General features: G+C 43.8%; 1 protein-coding gene across 3 annotated transcripts in view; it reads right to left on the reverse strand.

Annotated features, from left to right (window-relative positions):
• Positions 1-9,248: 9,248 nt before the first annotated feature.
• LOC107190190 (LIM domain-binding protein 2-like) overlaps positions 9,249-25,322 on the reverse strand; it is a 129,178-nt gene continuing 113,104 nt past the window's right edge. The window contains exons 4-10 of one of the 3 annotated variants that reach the window (XM_015578953.1): positions 15,913-16,015; positions 15,099-15,271; positions 14,364-14,567; positions 12,295-12,418; positions 10,517-10,641; positions 9,699-9,941; positions 9,249-9,470 (exon numbers count right to left, since the gene is read on the reverse strand). In XM_015578953.1, the coding sequence (XP_015434439.1) occupies positions 9,369-9,470; positions 9,699-9,941; positions 10,517-10,641; positions 12,295-12,418; positions 14,364-14,567; positions 15,099-15,271; positions 15,913-16,015 (1,074 nt within the window). In that variant the 3' untranslated portion in view covers positions 9,249-9,368. The other 2 variants (XM_015578952.1, XM_015578954.1) reach the window with 2 other exon arrangements.

Genomic DNA, 25,322 nt, shown 5'->3' on the forward strand with positions numbered 1-25,322 from the left:
TTAGTTCCAACTTTCGCCACCCACTTTTTTGGTGGCGCCACTAGTATGCCTCATGAATCCCAATTTTTCCCGCGCTTTTTCAAAATCCAAGATGGCGGAAAAACCTGCAGTACGGTGGCGCCCCCACAAACAGTGGGTGGCGAAAGTTGGAACTAAATCTAAAACTTTTTAAGCAGCGCCATCTGGCGGCGACTGTGCGAACTATCGAAGAAGTTTTAGATTTAGTTCCAACTTTCGCCACCCACTGTTTGTGGGGGCGCCACCGTACTGCAGGTTTTTCCGCCATCTTGGATTTTGAAAAAGCGCGGGAAAAATTGGGATTCATGGGGCATACTAGTGGCGCCCCCAAAAAAGTGGGTGGCGAAAGTTGGAACTAAATCCAGAACTTCTTCGATAGTTCGCACAGTCGCCGCCAGATGGCGCTGCTTAAAAAGTTTTAGATTTAGTTCCAACTTTCGCCACCCACTTTTTTGGGGGCGCCCCTAGTATGTCCCATGAATCCCAATTTTTCCCGCGCTTTTTCAAAATTCAAGATGGCGGAAAAACTTGTACATTTGTGGCGCCCCCATCAGTTGGTGGCGAAAAGTGGAACTAATTCCAGAACTTCTTCCAAAACTTAAAGAAACCTCAGGAAAAGGAGTGGAGATAGTGCCGGGATTAATGAATAATGCATATGTATGATTTAACTGTTTTTTATTGAAAAAATCGTACGAAAATATACAATTTGCAATAGTATTCCTATAGATTTAACGGTGAGAGCGTGGGTTCACGGAGGTCCCGGTGGAGGCGCCATTGAGAGCGTGGGGTCACGAAGCCCCCGGTGGAGACGCTATTGATGACGTGGGGAGAGACCGTGGGGTCGCGGAGCCTCCGGTGGAGGCGCTATAGACCCTGCACGGAGCCCCCGGTGGAGACGCTATTGATCACGTGGGGTGAGAACGTGGGGTCGTGGAGCCCCCGGTGTAGGCGCCATAGACCCTGCATGGCGGCCCGGTGGTGGCTCCATTGATCACGCGGGGTCACAGAACCCCCGCAGGAGGCGCCAATGACTCCGTGTGGCGAGAGCGTGGGGTCCTAGAACCCCCGGTGGAGGCGCCAGAGACCCCGATTAATGAGATCGCCATATATATTTTTTATTACTTTATTCAGCGACACAATTTAGAAAGCGAAGCAAGTAAGCAGCACTTCCAATATCATTTTTTTATTAACGTTTTGTCAGTTACAATTTTGATTACATACATATAATGTAGATTCTTCTTTAAACACATGTCGCTATGATACAAATGACGAGGATAAAAATTTGGAGTGCGTAAAAATGTAATTAGATGACAATTCTTTTTTTTTTGTGTGTTTGGTTGCTTCATTTCGTCTCTCTTTTATTACTTCATTGGTCATGGCGATGGACCACCTTTGAATGTATATTAATATAATATATCGAGCTGGTCCATGTCCACTGAAGGGAGGGGGGAGGTGGGGGGAGAAAGTGTAATTAATCCCTTGATTGCGTTTTGTTTTTCCTTTTTAAATCGTCCCTAATTCGCTAATATTCTGTTTTTTCTTTCATTTTGCTTTTCTCCATCCTTTATACACTATATAGGTGCATGTTCCGTCGCTAAAGACTGGTCCAGTGTTAACAGTTGAACGACGCGTTTGATCGATAGAACTCTCGAATATCTTTTACACCGACCACGCAGGCACGTATTAGTGCTAAATTCAGAGGACAGGATATTTACAGGTGAACGGATACAACATTGAGACCAGTCTTTGGACTTTTTTTCGCTCCCAAAATTCTGCGACTCTCTAACCCCTCGCGCTTTCACTGTCACTGTACCGTTGGCGAGGATTATCATTTTTACAATAAGATCATTCAGTGGACAAACAACAGTCACAAATATAATTGAAAGAAAATTGTCTACCTGATAAAATGAAGTTACTTCTAAAATTAAAAAAACAAAAAAATTAAGTAAACCCACGACGCGATGAGCAACAACGTCTCGATTTTAAGAATAAAGTTCATGCGGTTTTGGTTAATTTTAAAGCTCCCCAATTTATTCCTGCTTCGAAGGAGAGCAAAGCTAAATAAAGCTTTCAGTCTTTCCTCTCCATCACAATCTACCTCCCGTATTACCAAAAATTATCATCTTAACTTGCCTTCCTCCGAAGCGGAACGAACATCCGGACGTGAATCTCGTCTCGTGAACCCCCACCGGAAGTCACCGTACACATATACTTACAACTGTCGAATCGACTACGAAAATTCTGGATTTCCAAAAAAAAGAAAAAAAAAAAAAACAAAATGATCAAATTATCAGAAAAAACGTTAAGGTTCGGTTGAAGAGCCAAGCCACAAGGGGTTAAATACGACGCGCTCGAGATCGGATTTCCGGCGACAGAGACAGACAGGCGAGGGGAACGTCAACGCGTCCATCCGAGGATTTGTAAAAATGGCGGTCAGGATGGACGCGTTGCACTCGGCGAGTAAAGGAGAACCAGGAAAATGAGAAATAAAAAAAAAAACTTAGAGGATTCGATCCTCTGAACTTGGAACCGACGGATAAAGCCGCCTCCATCAACTTGTTTGGTCTCCTGTCGGCAACAAACGCTACAACATATTTCTCTTCCCCTTCTGTTGGCGTTGTACACGAGACTGTACATTTTATTAAACAATTATTCCGCATGTCATTCCGTGCAGACCGATACAATCGGATGATCAGAGGGACCGGACGTTAATCGGCTAGGATCATAGGGTTTCGCCTCGTCGCGTATAATCGGTGATCTAGATTCCGGATAAAAGCGAAACGACAGACTTGTTTCTCTTTCGCGTTTAATCCTTTCCAGTAACATCTTCTTGTCCCTGTGCCGGACTCTATGCGGGACCATTCTGACCTCAGCACCGAAGTGTCACTTCTCGAACAGAATCGCTTCCGAGTTTTGGTCTACAGTCGCTGTGGACGGAAAGGAATGATCATTTCTTTGCTGTGTCTCGAGAAAGAGAGGGAGATTTGCCCTTTCCCCACCCTCGAGGTGATCGATCGGTCGAACATGAAATCTTTAGCGACACTCGGTAGGAACTGTTGCGTTGCAACAAACGAGAATTTCAATGTTCAAGCATTTAAACGATTCGTAGTTTCGCGTCCGCGACAACTTGATACGAAGTAAAATTTTTTGGGTAAAATTCACGTGTCAATGTAGAAATATATATATACAGGGTGTTAAATTTTAACTCATTTTAACTCGAGCACCGAAATTATGTCCGGTACTATTGAAAGTAAGAAAAAATGATTAAATAGGATGTACATGGTTTTAAGGCGTGCATCTGATGGTGATAAACAAAAATCCTGTGAAGATCATTTTAACGATTTTCTCAAGGTCGCCGTATTTTTTATAACGTGATGTGCTGGACCGCGTCAAGATGAGTTCACGACCTACATATCATGACCTTGAAGTCACCTTAAAGGTGACGAAATCAGCTTCAGTTTGAAGAATGCAGAAGTAAATAAACGTAATAACTAAACAAAATTTTATCACCATCAGATGCACACCTTAAAACCATGTACATCCAAGTCAGTCATTTTTTCTTACTTTCAATACTAGCGGAAATAATTTCGGCGCTCGAGTAAAAATTAACACCCTGTATATGTATGAACAGACCCGCTAAAAATGTCTTCCGAATGATCGATTTCTAAAGAAGGAATAAAATGAGGAGAGTGTCTGTACGAAAGAGAAGACACGAAATTAATCGACGAGGAAACCCACCGACTCCTAGCGGATTAATCAAAATCCATTTCGATGAATTTATTTCTACGATCGATACTTTCACGGTGACCGTGTAATATTTAATCACCTCGTCGTCTCCTCCCCCGTCTTTCTCTCTGTTTTCTTTTTTTTTGTTTTTTTTTTTACACAGATTTAACAACTAATTTCTATAATTTACCGGAGAGAGCCATGAACGAGGAGTGCCACGAGGTGTGACACGAATAAGATCTCAGAATGTTTCAACGAGCGAACAGTTCGCAAACGAATATTTAAATAACATAGAAAATTAATCGGTCTGCCACGTCCCCGCGTCGCCGGCCTGGCTTTCGCGCGGTGTTCTCGAAATGCACGGGTCAGGAGTCCAAAATACAATACGCTCGATTATTCGGTCGAACACTGTTGTGTAGCCTTCTGCGGTTCATGCGAATACTTTAGTTAATAATTTATTTACAATGATTCCATACGTGTCGCGAACTATGATCGTCACACGCTCGCGCGGAATGATCAACGAAAGAAGGGTGTCTTTGGAACGCTGACCACCGATGCACTTCCGGTCAGACGGAAACGTTCTAGTCTTCGGCAAGATGATTTAAACACGCCTCGTTTATCGATCTCTGAACACACCAAAAAGTCGTATAACGAGAGGCTCATCTGATCGGTCTGCATTTAGGGCTGTTCAAATCTCCGCGTGTGCGTGTGTGTGTGTGTGTGTGTGTATGTTTGTATTTTTTTCTCGCCAACGATTAAAATTTCTTCACGCCCCTATTTACTTTATCGTATTTTTTTTCTCGTGTATTTTCACCTCTCCTTTCGTGTCATTTAAATTCAATTCACATTATTAGGGTATAATAATTAATTAATTAATTAATTAATTATAATAGTGTCATTATAATTCGTAATAATATACAACATTTGTCAATAGATCATTTATCCTAAAACCCACTGCATGCTCGTGTCGAAATAATCATTTAATCCTGCTCTTTCTCTCTATTCGTACTTATTCATTCACGCATATACTCTCTTCCCGTAATTTCTTATCGAGTGTTTCCTCGCGCGTCAATCATACGTTTATTTTTCTTTTTTATTCATTATATTAGAAATCCCCTTCTCTCTCTCTCTCAATCTCTCTTCCACCATTTTTCTTCGTACTCTCACGCTGTGGGATTGTGTACTGGCTTCACGCGTAGCTTATCTATCTAATTCAATGATTTCTGTGTGGTTGCAACTGCATGTCTGTGATGTGTGTGTGTGTGTGTGTGTATGTGTGTATACCATATCTGTCTCTGCACGCGTTTATTTTGTCTTTCCACGATCTATCGGTCCAACTCACTCCGGTCTTTTGCTTCCTATTCACGGAATCGAACAATTCGAAGGGTCGACAAAATGGCCGCCGTGCAACGGAAACGAACGTTACAAGATGGCCGCGATCGATTCTCGCCCACATATATCCCGTGGATCGAAAAGGAGAGAGAAACAAAATATACCAGATTAATGACACACGGGATCCTTCTTTTTCCTGTACACGTGTGTCTCCGCCAGTTGTGTATGTGGAGAGAATGTGCATGACGGGTATGTGTACGTGTATGTCTGCGGATGGCTTTGTACATATTCGCGCGTTCGAAATTAGAATCACCCAAAAGCGCAGAGTTCATGGACGTGATGAAACGCCGACGTTTGTAACCCCTCACCCCTCTTCGTCGATCTATCGATCCTCTTAAACAGTGTACACTGTCTTCTCCCGTTTTCCCTCGAATACTTTCGCCGATCACACGCCACTTCTTAACTACCGTGCACGAATACTCGACGAAGGGATATAACCGACTATTTTATACCTGTGAAAATCCCATATTCTCGTTAAATGAGCTCCCGTGAATTTGCTACGAAACTATCCCGTTCTGATACCTTTGTTTCCCTCGTATATATGGAATCGTTACGACTTCCTCGAAAGGATCTTGGAGGTCGAACAATTGAAAAGTCAAATCGGTTCTTATCTCGTGCTTCGTTCAGTCGTCCCCTGAACAATCCACGGAGGTCCTGAACAAGCCACGATCGACAAGGTGAAAAATCGACGAGAAATTTCGCTTTTTTCTTTTTTTTTTTTATCGCGGCCCTGTCGAGAGGAATCGGGGCTAAAGTCGAAGAGCGGCTTACCGGAGAGACAAAGAACGACGGTCGAACAATAAAAAAAGAGAGACGCAGACTGTTGTTTCCCTTTCTTTTTTTGCAAACGGTTTCGGAAGGTGATCTTTTCTTTTTTTTTTAATTGGAGTTACAATCAATCGAAGCAGAGCTCGTACCAACGTCGTGTCTTCGTGGTGACACCAGTCGAGGGGGAAGAAAACTAATAAATATATATATATATATATATATATATATATACACATATATATGAACGTGTATGTGTTCGGTGATACGTGTCACGATACAACTAGAAGCGATGTTCCTTTCTTACAATTAAAGTTTACCGTATCTAACGTGCGACGACCGTGACATCTATCCTGCGTACACACGACTTCGAATCCACGAGGATGGTCTAAAACTTTAAAAAACATGGGGAACATTATTCGATTTCCCGTCCGTCACGACAAATTCGGAACAGAGGAAATATAATAAAAAAAAAAAAAAATCGCGCGATAGTTTAGATTCGAAGATCGCGTTCGGCGGCGAGGGGACTCGAGAAATGTCCTTGAACCGTCTGCCTCCCACTTGAACGACCCAAAGAATACCGAAGAGGCATGACTACGCTGGTACATGTAAGATCTAAAGTGAACGATCACTTAGCTTGACATGATCTTGTTTGAAACAATTTCATACAAATAAATTCCAATATTCGACCGCCAATATACTTAGATACAAATATACGCGTTATTTAAAGCATCGTTCGATTATTAAGAGAAAGAAAAAAATTTGATTATCTTCATTTCAAGCCCCGAACGCGTTTCGGCGCGGTGGAATATTCAAGTGGGTAACGCGGCTTAACGACGGAGCACGCTTTCGAATCGTCATTGTGTATATTGTATAATGCCCCGTTCTGCTTGGCTCGAGAGAGAGAGCATGAACAGCGAAGGAAAAGAACACAACGAGTCACGAGGATTAATACAAAAATAGGAACAAACGTATAAGCATACAATGAGGAACATATATATCATGTACAAACGTAACGCGCAAGGAACTTCATACTAGAAATGATTCATAGTGTGTAACACGTAATCGGTGCCGCGTGGATTTTCCTCCGAATATACATACGTGTATATGTGTCTCTCTCTTTCTCTCTCTGCGTGTGTGTGTATGATCCATATGAGAAAAATGTCGCGTTGAACGAAATTAGATCATCGCATTAAGTAACAGAGACGTGGGTTCCGCGATTCGCGCCACAACGAAGACAGCACACGCATAATCGGTTGGTAAGACGCTACTGAACTCCGCGGAGAAAAAGAAAGACAAAGAACGAAAAAAAAAAAACACCCAAAATACGGTCACACAATGATCGGACGTCGGTACGCGCTGCGCTGTGCGATAGAAGATGCGACATAGAGATGCTTAGGAGCTAGGTTTAGATCGGTAGAACGATGGACAAAACATGTTTAGACCGTGTGTCTAACATCCGACGTGCAAAATACTTTCACTCCACCCCCATTTTTTTTTCTCCAGCCTAGGTCATCTCGTCTCCGTGAATTAATATTAATAACAATAAAGGGATGAAGACGTTACAAAGACTCGACGTTTTTTTTCCCTCTAAAATCCGGAGGGCAATCAGGGCCTGTGCGTTGGCGTTCGATCGGGCTCCGCGCTTGAATATCTTCGGTTTTCTAAGTGACGATCCGGTCCTCTAACACACACCCACAATATCCTCTCTCTCTCTTTCTCTGAATCCCTCCAATATTCGACATCACACATACACAAACACAGATTCTCTCTCTCTCTCTCTCTCTCTCTCTCTCTCTCTCTCTCTCTCTGTTTTTTCTATTCTCGCATACGCTTGCACAATACGTCGTACTTACCATATACATCTTACAATAACGTTTTTTTTTTTCATATTCATTTATTCTATTAATTATATCAATACTGTTGACGGATAGAGATTCATTCACAGCTCGCACCAGAGCGAATGATCGTCTCTGCCGCAGCGCGCGCGCACGGTGGCGTTCTTCTCGCCTCGTTTCTAGTCCCCATTCGTTTAAACCTCGGATTTTCACGTTTCCCCCTCCCCGAGAAAAGGGTTTTCTTTTTTCTCGTTTTTTCGTTCTCCATCGACCAGTCAATCCACCCCATTCATTATTTTTAATTATACTTTGTCCTTTGTGTTCCGTTTTCTTTTTTTTTCATTCCGACATCAATATGGGTTTTATCACACGAGAGCTAAAACGCCGTCTTCTCGTCGCGTGTCCTCCTTCTCGCCCACGGTGTCCCAGTCCAGGCGTTCACTAGACCACCCCATATCTCTTTCTCTCTCGAAGAGCGCCGATTACAACGGTTCGAGGGGATACACACAAGTCGACGATCCCTGGTTCCAACCGGGACACCGGGCGCGTCCTCTCCTCGGCCGATTCAAGGATCAGAAGAACGAGGACACACACGCACACACATACGCCTGAAGAACCTCGAACGGTGCGGGGAACACACGTGCCGTCCATCTTCAGCCTCGACAACAATTAAACGCGGTTCGCGGTCACAGCACACGAGAAAGATCGTCGTTGAAAATCAGAGGATCGTATTCCTCGAACACTCGAAAACACGCAAAAAAAAAAAAAAAACGGACGCAAACACCATTCTCTCTCTCTCTCTTTTTCGTTCCCGTTTTTCTCTCTTTTGAACGGAGTCCATGGTTGTCGCGCCGTATAGCCTACAACACATCCGGGCCTCTCAATATCCTTCTTGCGATCTGTCCCGAGAATTCAATTCGTTTCTCGACACAGACGATCATGTCATCATCATCATCATCATCATCATCATCATCATCTTCATCATCATCATCATCATCATTATCATCATCATCGTAATCATCATCGTAATCATCATCATCATCACTTGTGACCACGCTGAGCTAGAAAGTACTCAATATGCTGCAAACAGATCAGCTGCTGCATCAAGCTCTGCAGCGGGTCTTGGCCCTGAGTATGAGGTGGTTGTTGCCCTTGCTGGAGCAGCGGCGGCTGCGTCAAGCCTCCACCAGTAGGCTGTACGCCTGGCGGCAGCATCGTGCCGGCTGGACCACCGGACTGCTCGGCCAACAATTGCCGTTGAAGCTGTTGCGCCTGGTAATGGGCCACCGCGACCAGCTCCGAGGATTCCATCCCCATGGAGGCCGCGGCGGCGGCTGCGGCCGCGGCGTGGCCAAGTTGCAGATGCTGTTCCGCGTGTGTATGGCCGGACGACAGGCCGAGGCCGCCGCCGCCGACGGCTTGATGGCAGCCGAACGACGACGGATGCACGCCAATGTGGTGCGACGACGCGAGCCTGCCGGCCGTGGCGCCAGCAGCAGCAGCAGCAGCAACAGCCGAGGAGGCCATATAGGCGCCGGGGAGGTTAGGGTTCTCGCCCCGCTAGGGAGCCACGTTCTTGGGCCTGCGCCCCCGTCGCCCCCTGGTGGGGGGGCGCGGGGACTCCTGGCCTCACTGGCTCACCGCGGGGCTCTTCTTGTCTTGTTGCTGTTGACTGGCGTCCTGCGATCCCTGTACACCACCCGACCCGCCACCCTGGCCACCTTGTACACCCTGGAAAAGTCGGACACCGTTGGCTCTTACTACCTTCCCGTTTCCTATAGGAAAAATTCTCGATCTTTCAGCAAGGTCTCGGCCAGGCAGGATACCGCCGGGGTAGTTATTTATATGTATGTATGTATGTATGTATGTATTATGTATCGAGGTTTACACGAGATTCTCTCGGTCTGTGAATTAAAAAAAAAAAAAAAATAATAAGTAAAGATCGGATCAAATAATTACCTGACTACCGGGTCCTCCCTGCGGCGGGCCAGGGCCGCGATCTGGTGGCCAAGAGTTTCCCGGTGTTGGTTCCGAATGGAACTGGTGAGGATGTGGTGGTGGTCCGCCCGTCGCGTCGTGACTATGCGGGTCCAGGCTATTCGTCGCGTCGTACTGCGTGTTCTCCAACCTCGTGATTAACCGCTCGTCCTCGTCGCCGAAGTCGCCGCCCATCAGCGACGGTTCACCCACAACCATTACGTCCTGATCGATACCGAGAAACAAAACACATGAAGGAAACGTTAGGGGTGATTTGGGATTGGTCCGGCCATTTTTTCATACTCTTATCGGTTTACAACTTAATTAGATGAATGTTCGAAGGCTCCACGGCACTGGTAACGGAAGAATCTCAACTGTTCGTCTTAGATTTTAATGGGATCTCATAAGGTATTAGGCATATGTTAACGAAGCCTCGGAGAACTTTTTCGCTAAGGAAGAAGTTGTTTCAAATTACCCCAGGGATCACCCGTTTCAAGAACTTAAAACTATTTTCGGACATCCTGTATACCACAATAATATCTTTCAGCAATTTTTCTATCGAAATTTCTCACTGATTTGGGCTTTCTAGTTTGTATTACTGTACGAATTATACAAGTATAAAATGTAAAGATGGCGATTTTGAAATATGACAGTCGGTGTGGCCCACGCTGTATCCAGTTATACAGGATCAGTGAGTCACGGCGCTCAGCAGTGGAAATGAGGTCTGAACACTCAGTAGAGTCTTCGAACACTCATCGAATATTCACTGTACGTACTAGAAAAAAAAAAGAACCACTCACCTGTGACGCCAGAGCAAAATTCGGGCCTGGCGAACGCTTTTTGCTGGGCGCGGGCGGCGCGTTGTTTCCCGGCCCGGACGTGCTGCCCTTTCGCTTTCTTCGTTTGCTGGCCGGCCTCTGGGACTCTGTAAGAATAGACACACGATGAAACGGGGTTGCGTACCGTGGGGACACGCAGGGGCACGACGCTAGCCATGTAGCAGCGCGCTAAGAAACTTCAGACCGCTACCCAGCATATTGGACCTTTTTCCAACAATCAAAGGTCTCTGACACACACAAAGCATGCATGCATCGGTGGACAGACAGAATAGAGAAATTGTTATAATTAAGAAAAAAAAAAAAAACGTCTTCATCTAGATGAACAGATCTCGCGTAACTCTTTCGCCATGAAAAGTTATTTAAAGAGGAAGAGTCTGTGCGCACTCCGTGTAGAGTCTTTACAGAGAAACACGCATCGCATATATTCGAAAGAAAAAAAAACCGTATTCCGATTGAGCTGTTACCCCCGCGTTACTCGGTTCCATGATTTCGCCAACCTTGAATCGCGACCGACCAAGGGAACACAGGATAACGATGGAGGAAGAGGCGGTTTGTGTGTATGTGTTGACTGTGTAATGGTGGAACAGGAAACGCGGTGTACACGCATACGCATGATAAAAATGGGGCGATAAAGTCCAGAGAGCGAGAAGAAGCGGTTGAAGGTGTGCACGCAACAGCGTGATAGATCGTGTAAAAATCAAGGAACTGTGCACTTATCTCTTTGCTTGTTGCGTACATCAGGGTCTCGAACAATCGCACGATATCCCCCTCCCTCTGAGGAAGCGTAAGCTTTTTCACGAGTGGAAACAATTTCGTTCAGGAACATGGGCGTAGCCAGGGGCCTTACTCCCTCCCCACTCGACAGAAAAAAGTGGCTTTTGCATTTCTTCTAGAAGAAAAAAATGGCTTTTGCACTACTTCTAGAAGAAAAAAATGACTTTTGCACTACTCTAGAAGAAAAAAAGAGTGGATTGTGCACACCCCCCCCCCCCTAGAGGAAAAAATTTTACGTGGCGTTCCTAGTTGGGGTTCCAAAGGTGCCTCCGTCCGCACTTGGGCGGCCAAAAAAAGGAACGACCGCAGATCATTTATTATATGTGAAATTTTGGCCAATAAGAATAATAATCAAAACTTTCTTTACGATTATGAAAATTGTATATAAACAGAATTTAGTCAAAGTAGTTTTATATGTAATCTCTGTAACACTACTCGTATACAAGAATGAACTATGTTTATGGACAGCCCAAGATCATTATTACAAACATTATACGTTAATTTTGTGCTTATTAGTGGATTAATTTGTACTTATATCTGTTTTTGCACCCGGGCGGCCAACGACCCAGGAACGGCCCTGGCCCCGCTCCTGACTGATAACCTGGCTACGCCAATGTTCAGGGAATGTGTGTGTATGTTTTCAGCAGGTTTCACCCAAGGTCCGCGACACATTTGGATGAAAGAAGGAACATTTTGATGAACAAAGGGACCATGAAGGTGAGAGGGTAGATTATGAAGTAACACGAGGACACTGTCTACGGATGGAAAACGCATTCTGGCCGTGGAAAACGATTGGAACCGAGGGTTCGTGCCGCGACAAACGTCTCGACGACGATTATATACGTCGTGATATTTTTTTTTCTCTCCCGAATTACAAAACCAAATCCTGCGGTAGACTGGTCGGCCGTTTGGCTCCACTGGCTGGTGCTTCTCATGTAAAGCAACTGTTCGTCTACCTCTCTTACCCGGCGGGGCAACCATCCTCTGCCATTTCTGGAACAAGGTCGTCTTCAGGCAATCCCGCGGTGACAACGCGTACGCCTTGTGCCTCGACATTAGCTCCTGCATCGGCTCCAAGATCACGCATAACTGGAAGCACAAATATAGAAGGACGATCATTAAGTATTGTGGCATCGTCGCCTACGAAACAGGAGAGGAATCATTCGTTTTGGTTTTTTTTTTTTTCTAGGAAATTCTTAGGGACAGTGGAACTACCAGCGTTGAATGTATACGAAATGCAAATACAGGCTGTAACAAAAATGTTGGAGGACCCAGACATGGGAGAATCGTGAGGTTATTTGAAACAAGTTTTTCCTAAGCAAAAATGTTATCCCAGGCTTTGTTAACGAGATATTAACGAAAAACCCCGACCAATCGAAGGGTGTGTCAGCGTTTGCTGTGTTCCCTTGTGAGTCAAAAATCGATACGCATGTCATCACTGATTATGTGCAAAATAAAGTAATGGATGTAGAAGAAAAAAAAAGGGAAAAACAAAGAAAAATTTCTGTTTATTCATATCCCTCTGTCGAGTACGATCGAACATTCGAAATCAAAGGGAAATTATACCGGGTGAGAACGATACGTTATTTAAATGCGATGCGACTTCGACGTGGAACTTACGCGCGCTATTAATATGAAAATTATCGTATACGGCCGTGTGTGCACCGGTTGAAAATAAACTTCCTAAAATATATTCGCGTGGCGGGTAACGTGCGGCCGCGAGACCTCGTACCGAATGAAATTTCGTTTATGTTTCGTCCTCCGTTGTAATAAAACTTGAAATCCATTTCACATTATTATTATCATTGTGATTATAATCGTAAGAGCGTTATGTTACGGCCTTTACGTTATTACGATGACAATTAAAGTAATCAATGACGCGTGATTGGATAGGAAAACGTCGGTTGGCTTGAAATTTTACAAAATTTCATATAATTTCCATTAATATTCGTGTTAATATCGCGGGAGGTGTGTTCCTGATCGATTCGTTCGCGGCATTTCTGTTCGTTAAATTAATGGGTTGTAATTTTACGAGAAGCAAAAAAAATGACCGGAAGGAGACGTTCGTATGAAAATTTGGTACCTGACGGAATCTATCTATAGAAGAACGTGTGGTGATCGACGAATTGAAAAGGACGGGGGGGGGGGCACCGTTTCGGAATTCGTACACGAGCGACCGACCGAGTTCTCCGAGGCGTTTTCTCGACAGCTTTCGATTAACGACACAACAATCGTTTCAGCGAGCAAAGAGCAGCGATACGCGCGAGTGAAAGCGCTTCCGAGCGTGCAAAGAAGGTGGATCGTAACCCGGATACGCGGGCCCGTACTTTCGCGAGCCGATCTCTTCTGATACCTGGCCCATTTAGCCCTTCACGCGTGCTGTATTCTGTGCGTTATTTCTATTCTCCAATGTCCGAATAATTACCGAAAATAAGCGTGTCCATCGTTGTGCACTAAGATATTATTCTGTTCAGGTACGAATTTATTAAGACCAGAAATAATGTTTTAATTAAAATATTTGGTTAAATATCAATTGGTACAATATCAGATCGATCGAATAAAATCGAAGTGGTACATTTGAGGTCTTTCCCTTGTAAGATGCTATAAAATGGTGCTAGCACTCAGAGACTTCATACTCTGCTATTTGAATAAAAGAAAAAATACAAAAAACATTTCACGAAGAAAAATTAATATTTAACTTTTATCAGCAAGGATCCGTAGTTTCTCTGATGTAAAGTAGATCACCATATTTTCCATAAAAAAAACGAAAAAAAAATTTGTAAAAGCTAGATGTGTTTAATATCGATATCTTCGTCTCATAATTCTGAGAATTGAGGGTCTGGGGAGTGAAAGGGTTGAAGGAGTAGATTCGTATTGCTCGAATAAAGTTGTCATCTAATACACCGAGAACTAAGCGTTCATATATACAGAAAAATATTCACGAGTGTCTTTCGACTTGCCGAAAAATCGGCTCGAGGCGAGAAAGGATCGATTATGCACGGTTGAATCCGCGTGGGAGTTGACGTGTACTCACCCTAAGGTAGTTCAGGGTGGAATTAGTGATACCCTGCCTGGTGATGTTCTTGCTGAGCTGCTCGAGCATCGTCGGGTCTTGTTGCATTCCGACCACGGTCCTAGGTACCAGCTCCTTGTGCGTTCTCACCGACATGTGCCACGACTTTATCCTCATAAGGTCGTCGAAGGTGAATTCCAATATTAATCTACCCTCCGTGCATACCTGGTGGGGGGCAAAGGAAGAACATTTACTCTGACGGACAAACTAACTCAGTCTAATAAATCGACACTTACAAAGCCACGAATATAATGCTTGAACTGTGCATTTTAGGCATTTACAGAACACACGATTCTTTAGAATTCACTATATTTCAGAGTTTGATAAATTTTGAAGAATTTTTTATTTTCTTTGGAACCTGGTAGAATAGTAATTAAAGTAAACAGATCTTCTAAAAATATTTCGAAAACTATTACTTAACTTTTATTTGTCAAACTTTACATACAACAGAAGCGATTTCTCCCTATTTTTTTACTATTTTAGTTCTTATTTAAGGAATACGTACTACTACTACCTTAACCGTTCTCAGCTTTTGTTTTTGACAAAACGTACAGCTACGTCATCCGACATCAAAATGTTAAAAAGGTTAGATGGTATTAATGAGGATGGTTTTAACAGTTTCGAAACGCAACGTGTCTATTCTTCAAGGCCCTTCGATAACTATTTTCGCGACACCGTGATTTCGGCGACCCTTACCTTCGTGAACATCGGCTTTCCGTGATGCGTGACCATAACGCAGTGATCACAGTCGAGGGTTATGCTGGTATTGTGAAATGACTCCTTCGGGTGCTTCAAATTGTAGTAAAGTTCCGTCACTCCGCCCTCGAATATCGAGCGGAAGTACCTAGGTATTAACGTCCTGCCTATCGCTGCAACCACAAACAGAATCGCCGTTAGACATATGTGCCCTCCAAGTGTCACGAATCAGACATCATTTGGGACTCGATGAAAAAATTCAATTCTTACAAACTTCATTACCCGGAGAAACACTAAAATTATTAATCGATCAGAGAAAGGTAACGCATTCCACACACTGTTACGTAACAATCGAGAAATTCATTAAACTTGATAATTATACGATATAGCGAGATAAAGATGGGAAAGAAAAATATACACAGTGGCCCCCGCTGTGCACGGATATAATGATAACGGCGCGCGCCGCAGTTTCCAGGATCGGGAAAATTATTCAAGGCCGTGGGCTCGCGCACGGCGCATCTTATTGCATCGGTAATGTGCATCGTCGGAGCTGTCTTTTGCCCACGACGACGTCGACGACGACGACGACGCGATGTGACATGTAATCACGTTGTTACCGTGCCATTCAGCCGGGCGACCGAGATGGGAGGAGTGGAACACGCATTAAAATCCACCGACTGCAAAATTGCTCCGCGGTGGCACGTAATTATCTCGAATGCCCCGTAAATATCCGTCCCACCGAATCCCGCCATTGCGTGTGTGTTTGTGTCTATTTGCCGCCACGAAGATTTCAAGTTTATTTCGCGATACTTACTGTATCTCTTGGGACCGTCCTCCAGGCAGAACGTGAGGGTTAGGGTCGCGTCGTCCTCGAAAAATTCGGTCGCGAATGCGTCCCACCAGAGGTTGTCGCTTTCCTGTGACAGAAAATGTGAGAAGGATTCGTTAAAAACGTGTATAGTTTCGTCAATTATCATCACCACACTTGGTGGAATGTTTTTCTTTTTTTTTTTTTCAATTAAGTCACCGACGAGGTATAAGTAATAGATCTTTCATCTTATGGGAGTAGGTGGCCGACCGAAACTGTAGTACCGACAAAGCCTGTGATTTTAGCGACCTGTACGTTATGAGAACGGCGAACCTACGGCGGTTAGTGACACGACAATGGAAATGGGGTGACGTTGTGCCCCGGAAAAGTGAACCGAAGAAATACATTGGGTGGCGAAATTTCGCGAATACCTTTATTTTACATGAGAACAATCGTGGAGAGCAATTAAATACATCAAATAAAAAAAAAATGTGTCCTAAGTAAAATTAAATATTATTTAATCCTAACGAACTTTGTTTCGATTTATTTGTACATTTACTACAATTTCTAATTATTTCAAAAGGGAAACAGTTATCAAAATTTCATTCGATTATCTTTTGACATAAACGGAAGGCTTAATTCGGCGCTGACCGCGATCAATGCTTCAATATGAAGCGAAGTGACACGCGATCAAGCAGAGTTGTTCTTACGATCCGTGGAAGCACAGTGGTCCCCGGTAACGCGAGGCGCCGGTTGTTCTCCGTTTGCAAACGTGGTACACCCGAGACTTCCGCCGGAATTGCACGACGACCCGTTTACGATCCATTGTCGCTAAAATGTTTCATCTTTTGTTTTTTCTTTTCGTCACTTTTCATTCCCGAATGACATTGAAACCCTGCGCCGACGGCGCTACCAACCGGGTAGGGATGCAATTACAACTACCGGCTGTTGAGCTTTGGTGCAGTGATTCCGAATGAAAGAAAAAAAGAAGAAGAAAAGTGATTGTCTCTAATGATGGCCCATGATACATTGCGAACAGCACGGTGCATCATCGTCGACCGTGCCATACTCGTGTTATTCTACATATATATTGGTGTTCGTCTCGTGGCATGAATATTTATAGCGTCGACACGAGGACGGGGGAAGGGCGACAAACGTTTGAAATTTTTACGTCGTAACCCTGTAGCTCGACACGTCGTAAAACGCTTGATGAACAATAGAACACTATGCCCGCGGACCGATAAGCTCCACGGAGTATCTTTTGCGTGACGGGATAATAAAACACGGGCAACTCGATAGAAAATGAGGAAAAAAAAGATAAGTAACAGAGGCTATGTAGGTCTAGGTGAGATTTTCTATCGAGGTATTGAGGTGTGTGTGTGTTCTTCGATGATCCATAAGGTTATTTGGGCAATCAAAGCGGAGGGATAACAAAGTATGCGCATGACAATCCCTCCCCCCCCTCCTCAGTGGTGAGGATAACGCCTGGACAATAATCGTGTAAAACAAACCAACTTCATTCAATATTCGTATTATAATATATGTATTAAAAAATCTAATTTTCGTGGGACAAGTATTTGTCGATATTAGTATCATCTAAACTTCGACTCTAATAGTTACAAAGATCTCTTAAATGTTCATTCACTGCTGCGTTTACCCTATTTCCTTTTGCACTATACACCACTGTACTCGAACGAAATGACTCTCGCTTATTTTGTCAATTTCTCTCAGTCAGCGCAGCGGATGGTAACCAACAGACTAGAATTACAGTTCCAATTTTTCAAAAAATACGAACAATTCTCTGTTCCCACCCCCTCCCCCTTCCGCCCCACCAGTTCAAGGTTCGCGGTTTCCACGCAGCGTTAATAATCGCTCCTCCTACTCCTCCGCCACTCGAGTGGTTCGCACGGAAGCAGCGGAGCCTCCACGATCGAATACACCTGATTACGCGGAAAGAGAAGATCGCGTAGTCGAGATTAACGATCGACCTTCCCGGATCCAGCAAAAGCGAACGGACGACTCGTCTCGATGGAGAGTTGAGAAAAGACGTTAGGGGGACGAAGACACACAGCGGGAAAATAATAATAAGAGCGGAGGGAGGGATGGGGGTGGGAGGGGGATGAAGCTGGATGCATAATTGAATGAAAGCGCGTCCATAGCCAGGCGGAGGGGTAGTTCCTGGCGAGTGAGGCAGGGGGTGAAATGCTATAATTTCAAGCCAGACAGTCCATGCGTTATTCAGCGCGACCAGCATAGGCCTCCTCTCTGTCTTCACCTTCGTCCTTTGCGCTCGATCCTTCCCTCCACTTTGCTCCTCTTCATTTTCATTCCGAGCCCCGAGGAACACCGGTCCCGCGAGCGTCTAGCTACAGACACGCGTTGTTTGCGAGCCGGAAGTCTTTCGGATCATCGGAGGATTCGATTATACATACCTTAACCGTTTAAGGTGGCTCGCGGGGAATTTTTACTAATTCGAAATTTAGTTGAAAATTTCACGGAACATTCTTGAAATCTTTGACTTTCGATTGCTACCAAAAGATCGTAAGGTCTACGAGATATAATTATTGAATAAACGTTGTACAAATTTCTTTTTCGTACCACTTATTGTACGATAAATTGCATCATCTATGGGAGGCCTTTACTCGCGGACGGGATGTAACAATATCACGGAAGGGGTTTTTTTTTTTTGTTTCACGATAGATCCTACAAACTCGCCCTAAGACAATCGGTTTCTCCAGGGCCGCTTTGAGGCCAGCCAGCGAAGATTTATTTCAGAAAGCGTAAGCCGTGGCCCGTGCCAAATCAAGCAAACTGTTGCCACTTTCGCGCAAATTGATATTTCTGGCGTGCATGTATGTATGTATATACCCCGGCTCCGTGGCGAGCGGTGATCGACGGAGAAAAGGGATCGGGAACACACGTCGAGGATCGAGCGGGAAGAACGGAAGACGAATGCCAAACGTTAAATGATATCTCGAGCAAACTCGATGAGGTTTCAGCATCGATGGTCGTATTATTATGAGGAAAAAGTGTTGATGTTTGGATATACAGAGAGTTGATAATCACAGGGGAACAGTCAATCTGTTGCCAGGGATTTCAGAGTTGATTTTGAGTAATTTAGTCCTTCTGATCCTGAATATGACATTATTTTATTTCTTGATTGGCTTTGGTTTTTGAGATATGCATATATGTCTTAAATTCTTTAGGAAACTAAAAAACCGTGTTGTACGGGTGTTACTTGCATAGGCACTCTTCCTCTCCCTGGACGGAAAAAAGTGGTTTCTGCCCCATCCTACAAGGACAAATTGGATTCCCCAACCCCCTTCCTTCTCAAAGTTACAAAATTTTTGCGTAATATTTAATATTGCAAGGATTTTCAACGATTTATGACTTTAAAAAAACAAAATACAGTGTGTCTGGCTACGTGCAGCCTTTTTCACTGTGGCAGTTGATGTGTTAATATTTTTGCCCCCCCCCCTGACTAATAATTTGGCTACGCCCATGGTTACCTGTATATGTATGTAAACGAACATTTCTCAAGAATTGCACCCGCAACATTCATCGTGCCAAATGATCCATATTATCGTCCAATCGGATCGTAATCGCGAGCACTCGTGAAATTCGAGTTCCTAGAGTGGTCCAGGCCCTCGTGGGAGCCGCAAAAAATCGTGGCGATAGCCGGTAGGAAAGCGCGGCAACGCGCAAGAAATTCAATCTCGATCCCGTGTTAGTCGTGTGGAGGGTAGGGGGAAGGAAAATCTGTCGCGTCGCCGTAGAGACACACAAATCATCGCTGATTTCCACGATGAGCTTGGACAAAGCGGCGAGATACGCGACGTCGCCCTCTTTCGGCCGGCGGGCGCGTATTAGCCGGAGTTAAATTCAATTTGTCCACTGGGCGAAGCGTAGTCGCGAGTGGTGAATAAAAAAAAAAAAAGAAAAAATGGAAAAATCCCCGTTGCCTGCAGAGAGAAACTGATGGAAAATAGACGTCTCCGCTCGCAGGCAGAGACGAAAAATCCGAAGGAATATTATAAACACCCAACAATATATAAACCGTGACTGAAAGTAATCGCCAGATCTGCTGAATCCTCTGTCGAATGTATCGCAAACTGCAGAATTATTACCATGTACAAGAAACAATAGAAAAAAAACCGTGCATGATCGAAACGATTGTTAATGCTTTGGGGAAGGGTTGGGAAAATGATACACATCGTTAAATCGTCGTTCGACGAATGTTTTCCCCGAGAAAACCGTACATCCCGTGCCGCGGCCCTTACCGGTGAATCGAACCAAAAAATAACGATTCCTCGATATTTACATCGGATTTCTCCATAAATCAACCGAGTGGCGCGAGCGTTTTTTTTTCTTTCTAGCTTCGTCGAGAGAGAATCGGATTCCTCGAAGCCCTGTCTCGCGGCTAGAGAGACAGTGTGACCACCCAGCAAAATTATTTCGTCTTAGCTTATGCAGAACTAAAGTATTACATTTGAAAAGAAAGTACTAAATTTGTATTTGCTTGCGTTTCACTCTGTAAAGGGCAATTTCTGATATTACTACCACATTATTTAAGATGACGTTTTGTTGTTATTATTATTAGTATTATTTGGAAGGAAGAAAGAACTAGATCTGTCTGGTGAGCGTATTAGAACACTAAAAATTTTGCGTAAATACTAGGCCTAGTGCGCAAGTACTAGTGGTGGTCAGACTTGAGACACTCTTGCGGGGCAAAACCGAACGCACACGAAAACGGGAGGAACAGAAAGTTATAAAGAAGACGGAGAAAGAAAGAAAGAGACAGAGACCGAACAAAAGAAAAAAAAAGAAAGAAAGAAAGAAAGAAACACCCTGGAAGGAGGGATCATCAGCGTCCTATCCTCGAGTCTATCTCTTTCCCACTCTCTCTCTTTCTTTCTCTCCCCCGATTCCGGTTCGATTCCCATCCCAGCGAAAAGGAGAGAAAGAATCCGGCATAATTCCAGCCCGTTAGCAGGTATACTACCAAAAACGATCTCTATTCGAGACCTGCCACTCGCGAGACGACCAAATATTTCCACCGTCATCGATTCACGGCCACCGCCGCCGCGACGTTCTATGTGTGTGTGTCGCTCCGACTCCTCCTCCTCTTCTCTTTTCCACCGTAATTTTTGCGCCTGGTCCCGCGTTGTCTCCGCCCCCGCTAGCGCATCGATCTTCGAAAGAGTAGGGGAATATTTAAAAAAAAAATATATATATATATATATATAGTTTTCGGAAAAAGAAGAAAAACGAACGGAGGAAAAAATGATAGAAGAGGGAGAAAGGAGAGAGAAAAAAAGAACCACACACTTTGTATTATCCGAATCGTTCTCTCGAGGTCCTCGTCCCAGAAACGATTCACCGCCAATAATTTCTCCCTCTCTCTGTCCCTTAACCCTCTCTCCTACCATCGTTCCGTATCTCTCTTCCTCTTTCGAGCCAGGCTGCATTTTCTTTTTTTTTCTTTCTTTGCCGTTCGTTCCCTTCCATTTTTCGCCCGGCCAGGGCGTCGCTCTTTGTGCAGCCTGTACCCAGAGTCCCGGGGTTGCCGTCCGCTTTTGCGCCGCGACTGTACCACCCTACTGTTGTTAGGGGGGTGTGGGGAGACTAGGGGTGGTATATGATCGTGTATATACGGAGGCGGGAAAGTATTGTCGGCGCGCTCCGCCTCTGAATTTTCTTGCGAAAATCGTTCGCGAACGGAAATCGTCCACGTATCGCGGCGTGGATTATATGGAAAATTCGAGAAAATTCCCGTCTACAGGGCCATCATTTTTCAAAAATTTCGAAGGTGGACGAACCGGTCGGATAGACACGGAGAGATTTCTCTCTGGTCGGTCGGCTCGGGACAAAACTCTTCCGGCCGATCGGAGTATATACGGCCAGGGGCGGCGGCGAGAGGGGCGAGCTAGGGAGGGAGAACCAGGGGATGGGGGGTACAATATGGGTTATCGAGGGGGGCCCCACCCCCGGGGGAGAGCAGGGGCCCTCATTTTATTACCCAGGCTCCCGTGGAGGTTCTCAACCATCTCCCTCGTGCGACTCTGCTCTTCGTGATCCTCTTTGGTTCTCACTCTCTATCTTTTTCTTTCTTTGCTCTGACGTGTTTCTTTCGTTTCGAGTACAATTCGGAGTATAATTTATAATTGTTTGAAGGACATGTAGGATGTACAGTGAGTATACATTTTGAAAGTATGGGATTTATTTAGATTTATTTCTCTCAATTTAAAATCGAATATTTCGCACAGATACTCTATCACAGTGAGATTTTGTGATCGTGGAAGAGGACTTAAACGATTGAAAGTATTCTCCAGGAAACAATGTTTAACCATCTTTGCTGTATATTTTGAGCCACGATTTCACTGGAAGATCCTCGTGAATGGACTTGCAGCTGAATTTGTTTTTAAAATATTTAAATATCCAGATTTGTCCATAGGACTATGAACAAAAAGAAACTGGCCTACATCAGAGGTTGCCATGCTGCCCAAAACTATAATAGTAAATTCACAATGTATAACGATATTTAAAAAATGTAGTCACAACTCCGAGTTGCTTTTTCTCGAATATTTTTAGCTGCCCATTTATTCCGAAAATGTTAAGAAAATCATATCCAACTGTATTACTACCATGATCTTACAATAATAGGATCCTACAGAACTATTACACGAATCTCACCTTTCTAAGGTGTATACATACTTCTGACTCTCACTAGTATACGTATATCTATAGATCCCATCTCGCGATTCGCAGAAAGATATTTGACGGGGTAATTCGATCAATTTTCCAACGAAGACTCGAAGCGAAACGACAAGAACTGGAATTTTCCAGCGGAAATAACCCTCAACAGGATCAACGGAGCGCGGCGAAAAGGAAAAGAAATTTCGAATTTTAATGAAACAGGAGCTCTGGTGGTCCATAGCTTCGCGATGATTATATGCGACGCCAGTGTCATTCACCCTCGTTGAAATCAATTAACAAACAATGTACTGTGATTTTCGGAATTACCAGAATTTCTTCCGCCGAGAGATCGCGGCCCGTTAAATATCGTTTCCAGGGTACTCGAAAGGGCGTTTCACGAAGTACAGTAATTTTCCGGATAACTTCAACTAGGAAAAATTGGCAAACTATTCATGGATTCTACTTCAACCATTCCCATTTACTCGCTTGTCTTGTTCAGTTCTTTTCCCTGATTCTTTCGCGTTGTTCGCGTTTCCTTCTTCCCACCCACGGGGTACGCAGCATACGGAGCAAAAGTTTTACGTAAACATCGGGCCCGCCCTTTACACACGCGCGCGCGTGTGTGTGTGTGTATATATACCTGAGGACGATCTCGAGAGAAGGAAAAACACTGGTCGTTCGTGGGATATGTTCGGGAAGAACAAGTTGGATAATGTTAGTCTCCGTTTCCCGCCCTCTTCGTTCGTTCCCTTTTTCCGCGCGGGGACATGGCAATTGAATTCGCAATTAGGGGAATAAACCAGGGACTTTTCTTCCCTGATCGCGAGACATCGAACATTTTCGACCTTCTCTTCCGGCTGAGCAATCGGTGAATAGAGTACACGTTCATTTTGTAACGGAGTTGTCATTGTTTAGTTGTGGGATATATCGGGAAGAATATTAGATGTTAGTAATAATAACTGAATTAGTTACAAGCTCGACGTGAATACTTCGTCTGTGAATCGGTGGAATTCTACTAGGTGTTGCGATAAATATGTCCACTGTATGTAAATAGTTAAAATATATTTATAAATACTAACGTCAATTAATTGGTAGAATATCTTTTTTTTTGTTAGGGAATTTCTTAGTAAATATTTTATTATAGTTTCCGAAAGATCCTTCAATGAAAGAACAATAAAACATACTCATACTTATTACTATTAAATCGAAAGTATCTTCTCAATTTTTGTTACCAAGTAGAACTAGTGTAGGGTGTTCAAAATCATTAACAACATAAACGAAGGATTCTGAATTTAAAAAAAAGACTATAAATGTAAAATAGATCCTTGACTTCCATAGAAACCAGAGTTGGGCACAATTTTCTTAGAATGATGCCAAATGTATACTCATTCAAGAAAGGGAATTACGTTATTATAAAAATTGAAACTTCCTCGTTTAATCAATTAAATACGACGAAGTATTGGTTTTATCCTGTAATCGTTATTCGAAACTAATTATCCAGATAAAGAATTTGCCCATCTCTGATGTAACGGAATACTTACCGCATCAAGAAATACTAAGTAACTGATTGGTACACCTAACATTTACACGATCGCCGAATCAAATGAACGATGGAATCTCCAAATACATTTTCTTCGTCTCTAAACACATTTTTCCATCTCCAAACACGTTTCTTTTTCATTCCAAAACATCGTCCTTTTTCCCCAATTTTCCAAAATTCCACATTTACCGAATCCCAATTGTATCGCGGCGGATTCTTTTCGCCAAATTCACGGACGAATCGACGCCGAAACATAAATTATGGAAACATCGACAACTACACTCGCTGAAAATTTCCGAAGAATCGGAATACATATCGCCGATACCTCCGGAATATTTCGAATGCCAATTAGTCGCGACGAGAATAAATAATGAACGCGGGGCACGCGCACGATCGGAGCGTTCGCCTGGAAATTGGATCGACAACGAGATGGGGGTTGGGGGAGTCGTATTTTAATTCCCACCGATCGCAAATTTTCCGTCACGAATCGTTTACGATAAATCCACGGTGGCCATCATCCGAAGATCCTTGGTTGCACGTGGAAATAACGAGATTTTTCGCGACTAAATCTAATTACAATTACCGCGACCCAGTCCCGCGGATTGGTTCCACTCGGACCCACGGAGTATTTCGTCGGAGCTTTATTATCGGGGATTTATGTGATTCCCGTGCTCGTTTCAAAGTAACACGACGAAGGGAGATGCAGCCGCGATGGCGCACGGCAAAGGCAGAAAAAAATTGCTGGGCTGTGCAATATAGATTTTCGCGATGAATACCGACAGGGGAGGGGGGAAGGGGGCGGCCTGTGTGGATATTCAGTCGCCATGCGAATAGCGAGCGTGTTCCGAGATCGAGGGTTTGTTTTCAAATTAGAAGTTTCACGGCGCGATTATTAAAAAAAATTTCCATCGCTGTTTTTCTTGATATTACAACGGGTATTTTCACGCTGGCTTGGAAACGAAAAATCATCGAAAATCATCGAAAGAAGAGAAGCTCCCTGCAAAATGTATCTATGAGTAGCGATGAGAGACTGTGAAACCAATTTTGATTAAGTAGTGTAAATAGAACTTATTACATATATGATTTTTTACGATTTTTGATCGATTCTTTGATTTTGATTTTTTGAGAGAATTGATTCTCATGATTGGATTTGACAATCGATTCCAGAATTGATTCCTTG

The sequence above is a fragment of the Dufourea novaeangliae genome, unplaced genomic scaffold (genome assembly GCF_001272555.1).
Source record: "Dufourea novaeangliae isolate 0120121106 unplaced genomic scaffold, ASM127255v1 scaffold168, whole genome shotgun sequence".
NCBI lineage: Eukaryota > Metazoa > Arthropoda > Insecta > Hymenoptera > Halictidae > Dufourea > Dufourea novaeangliae.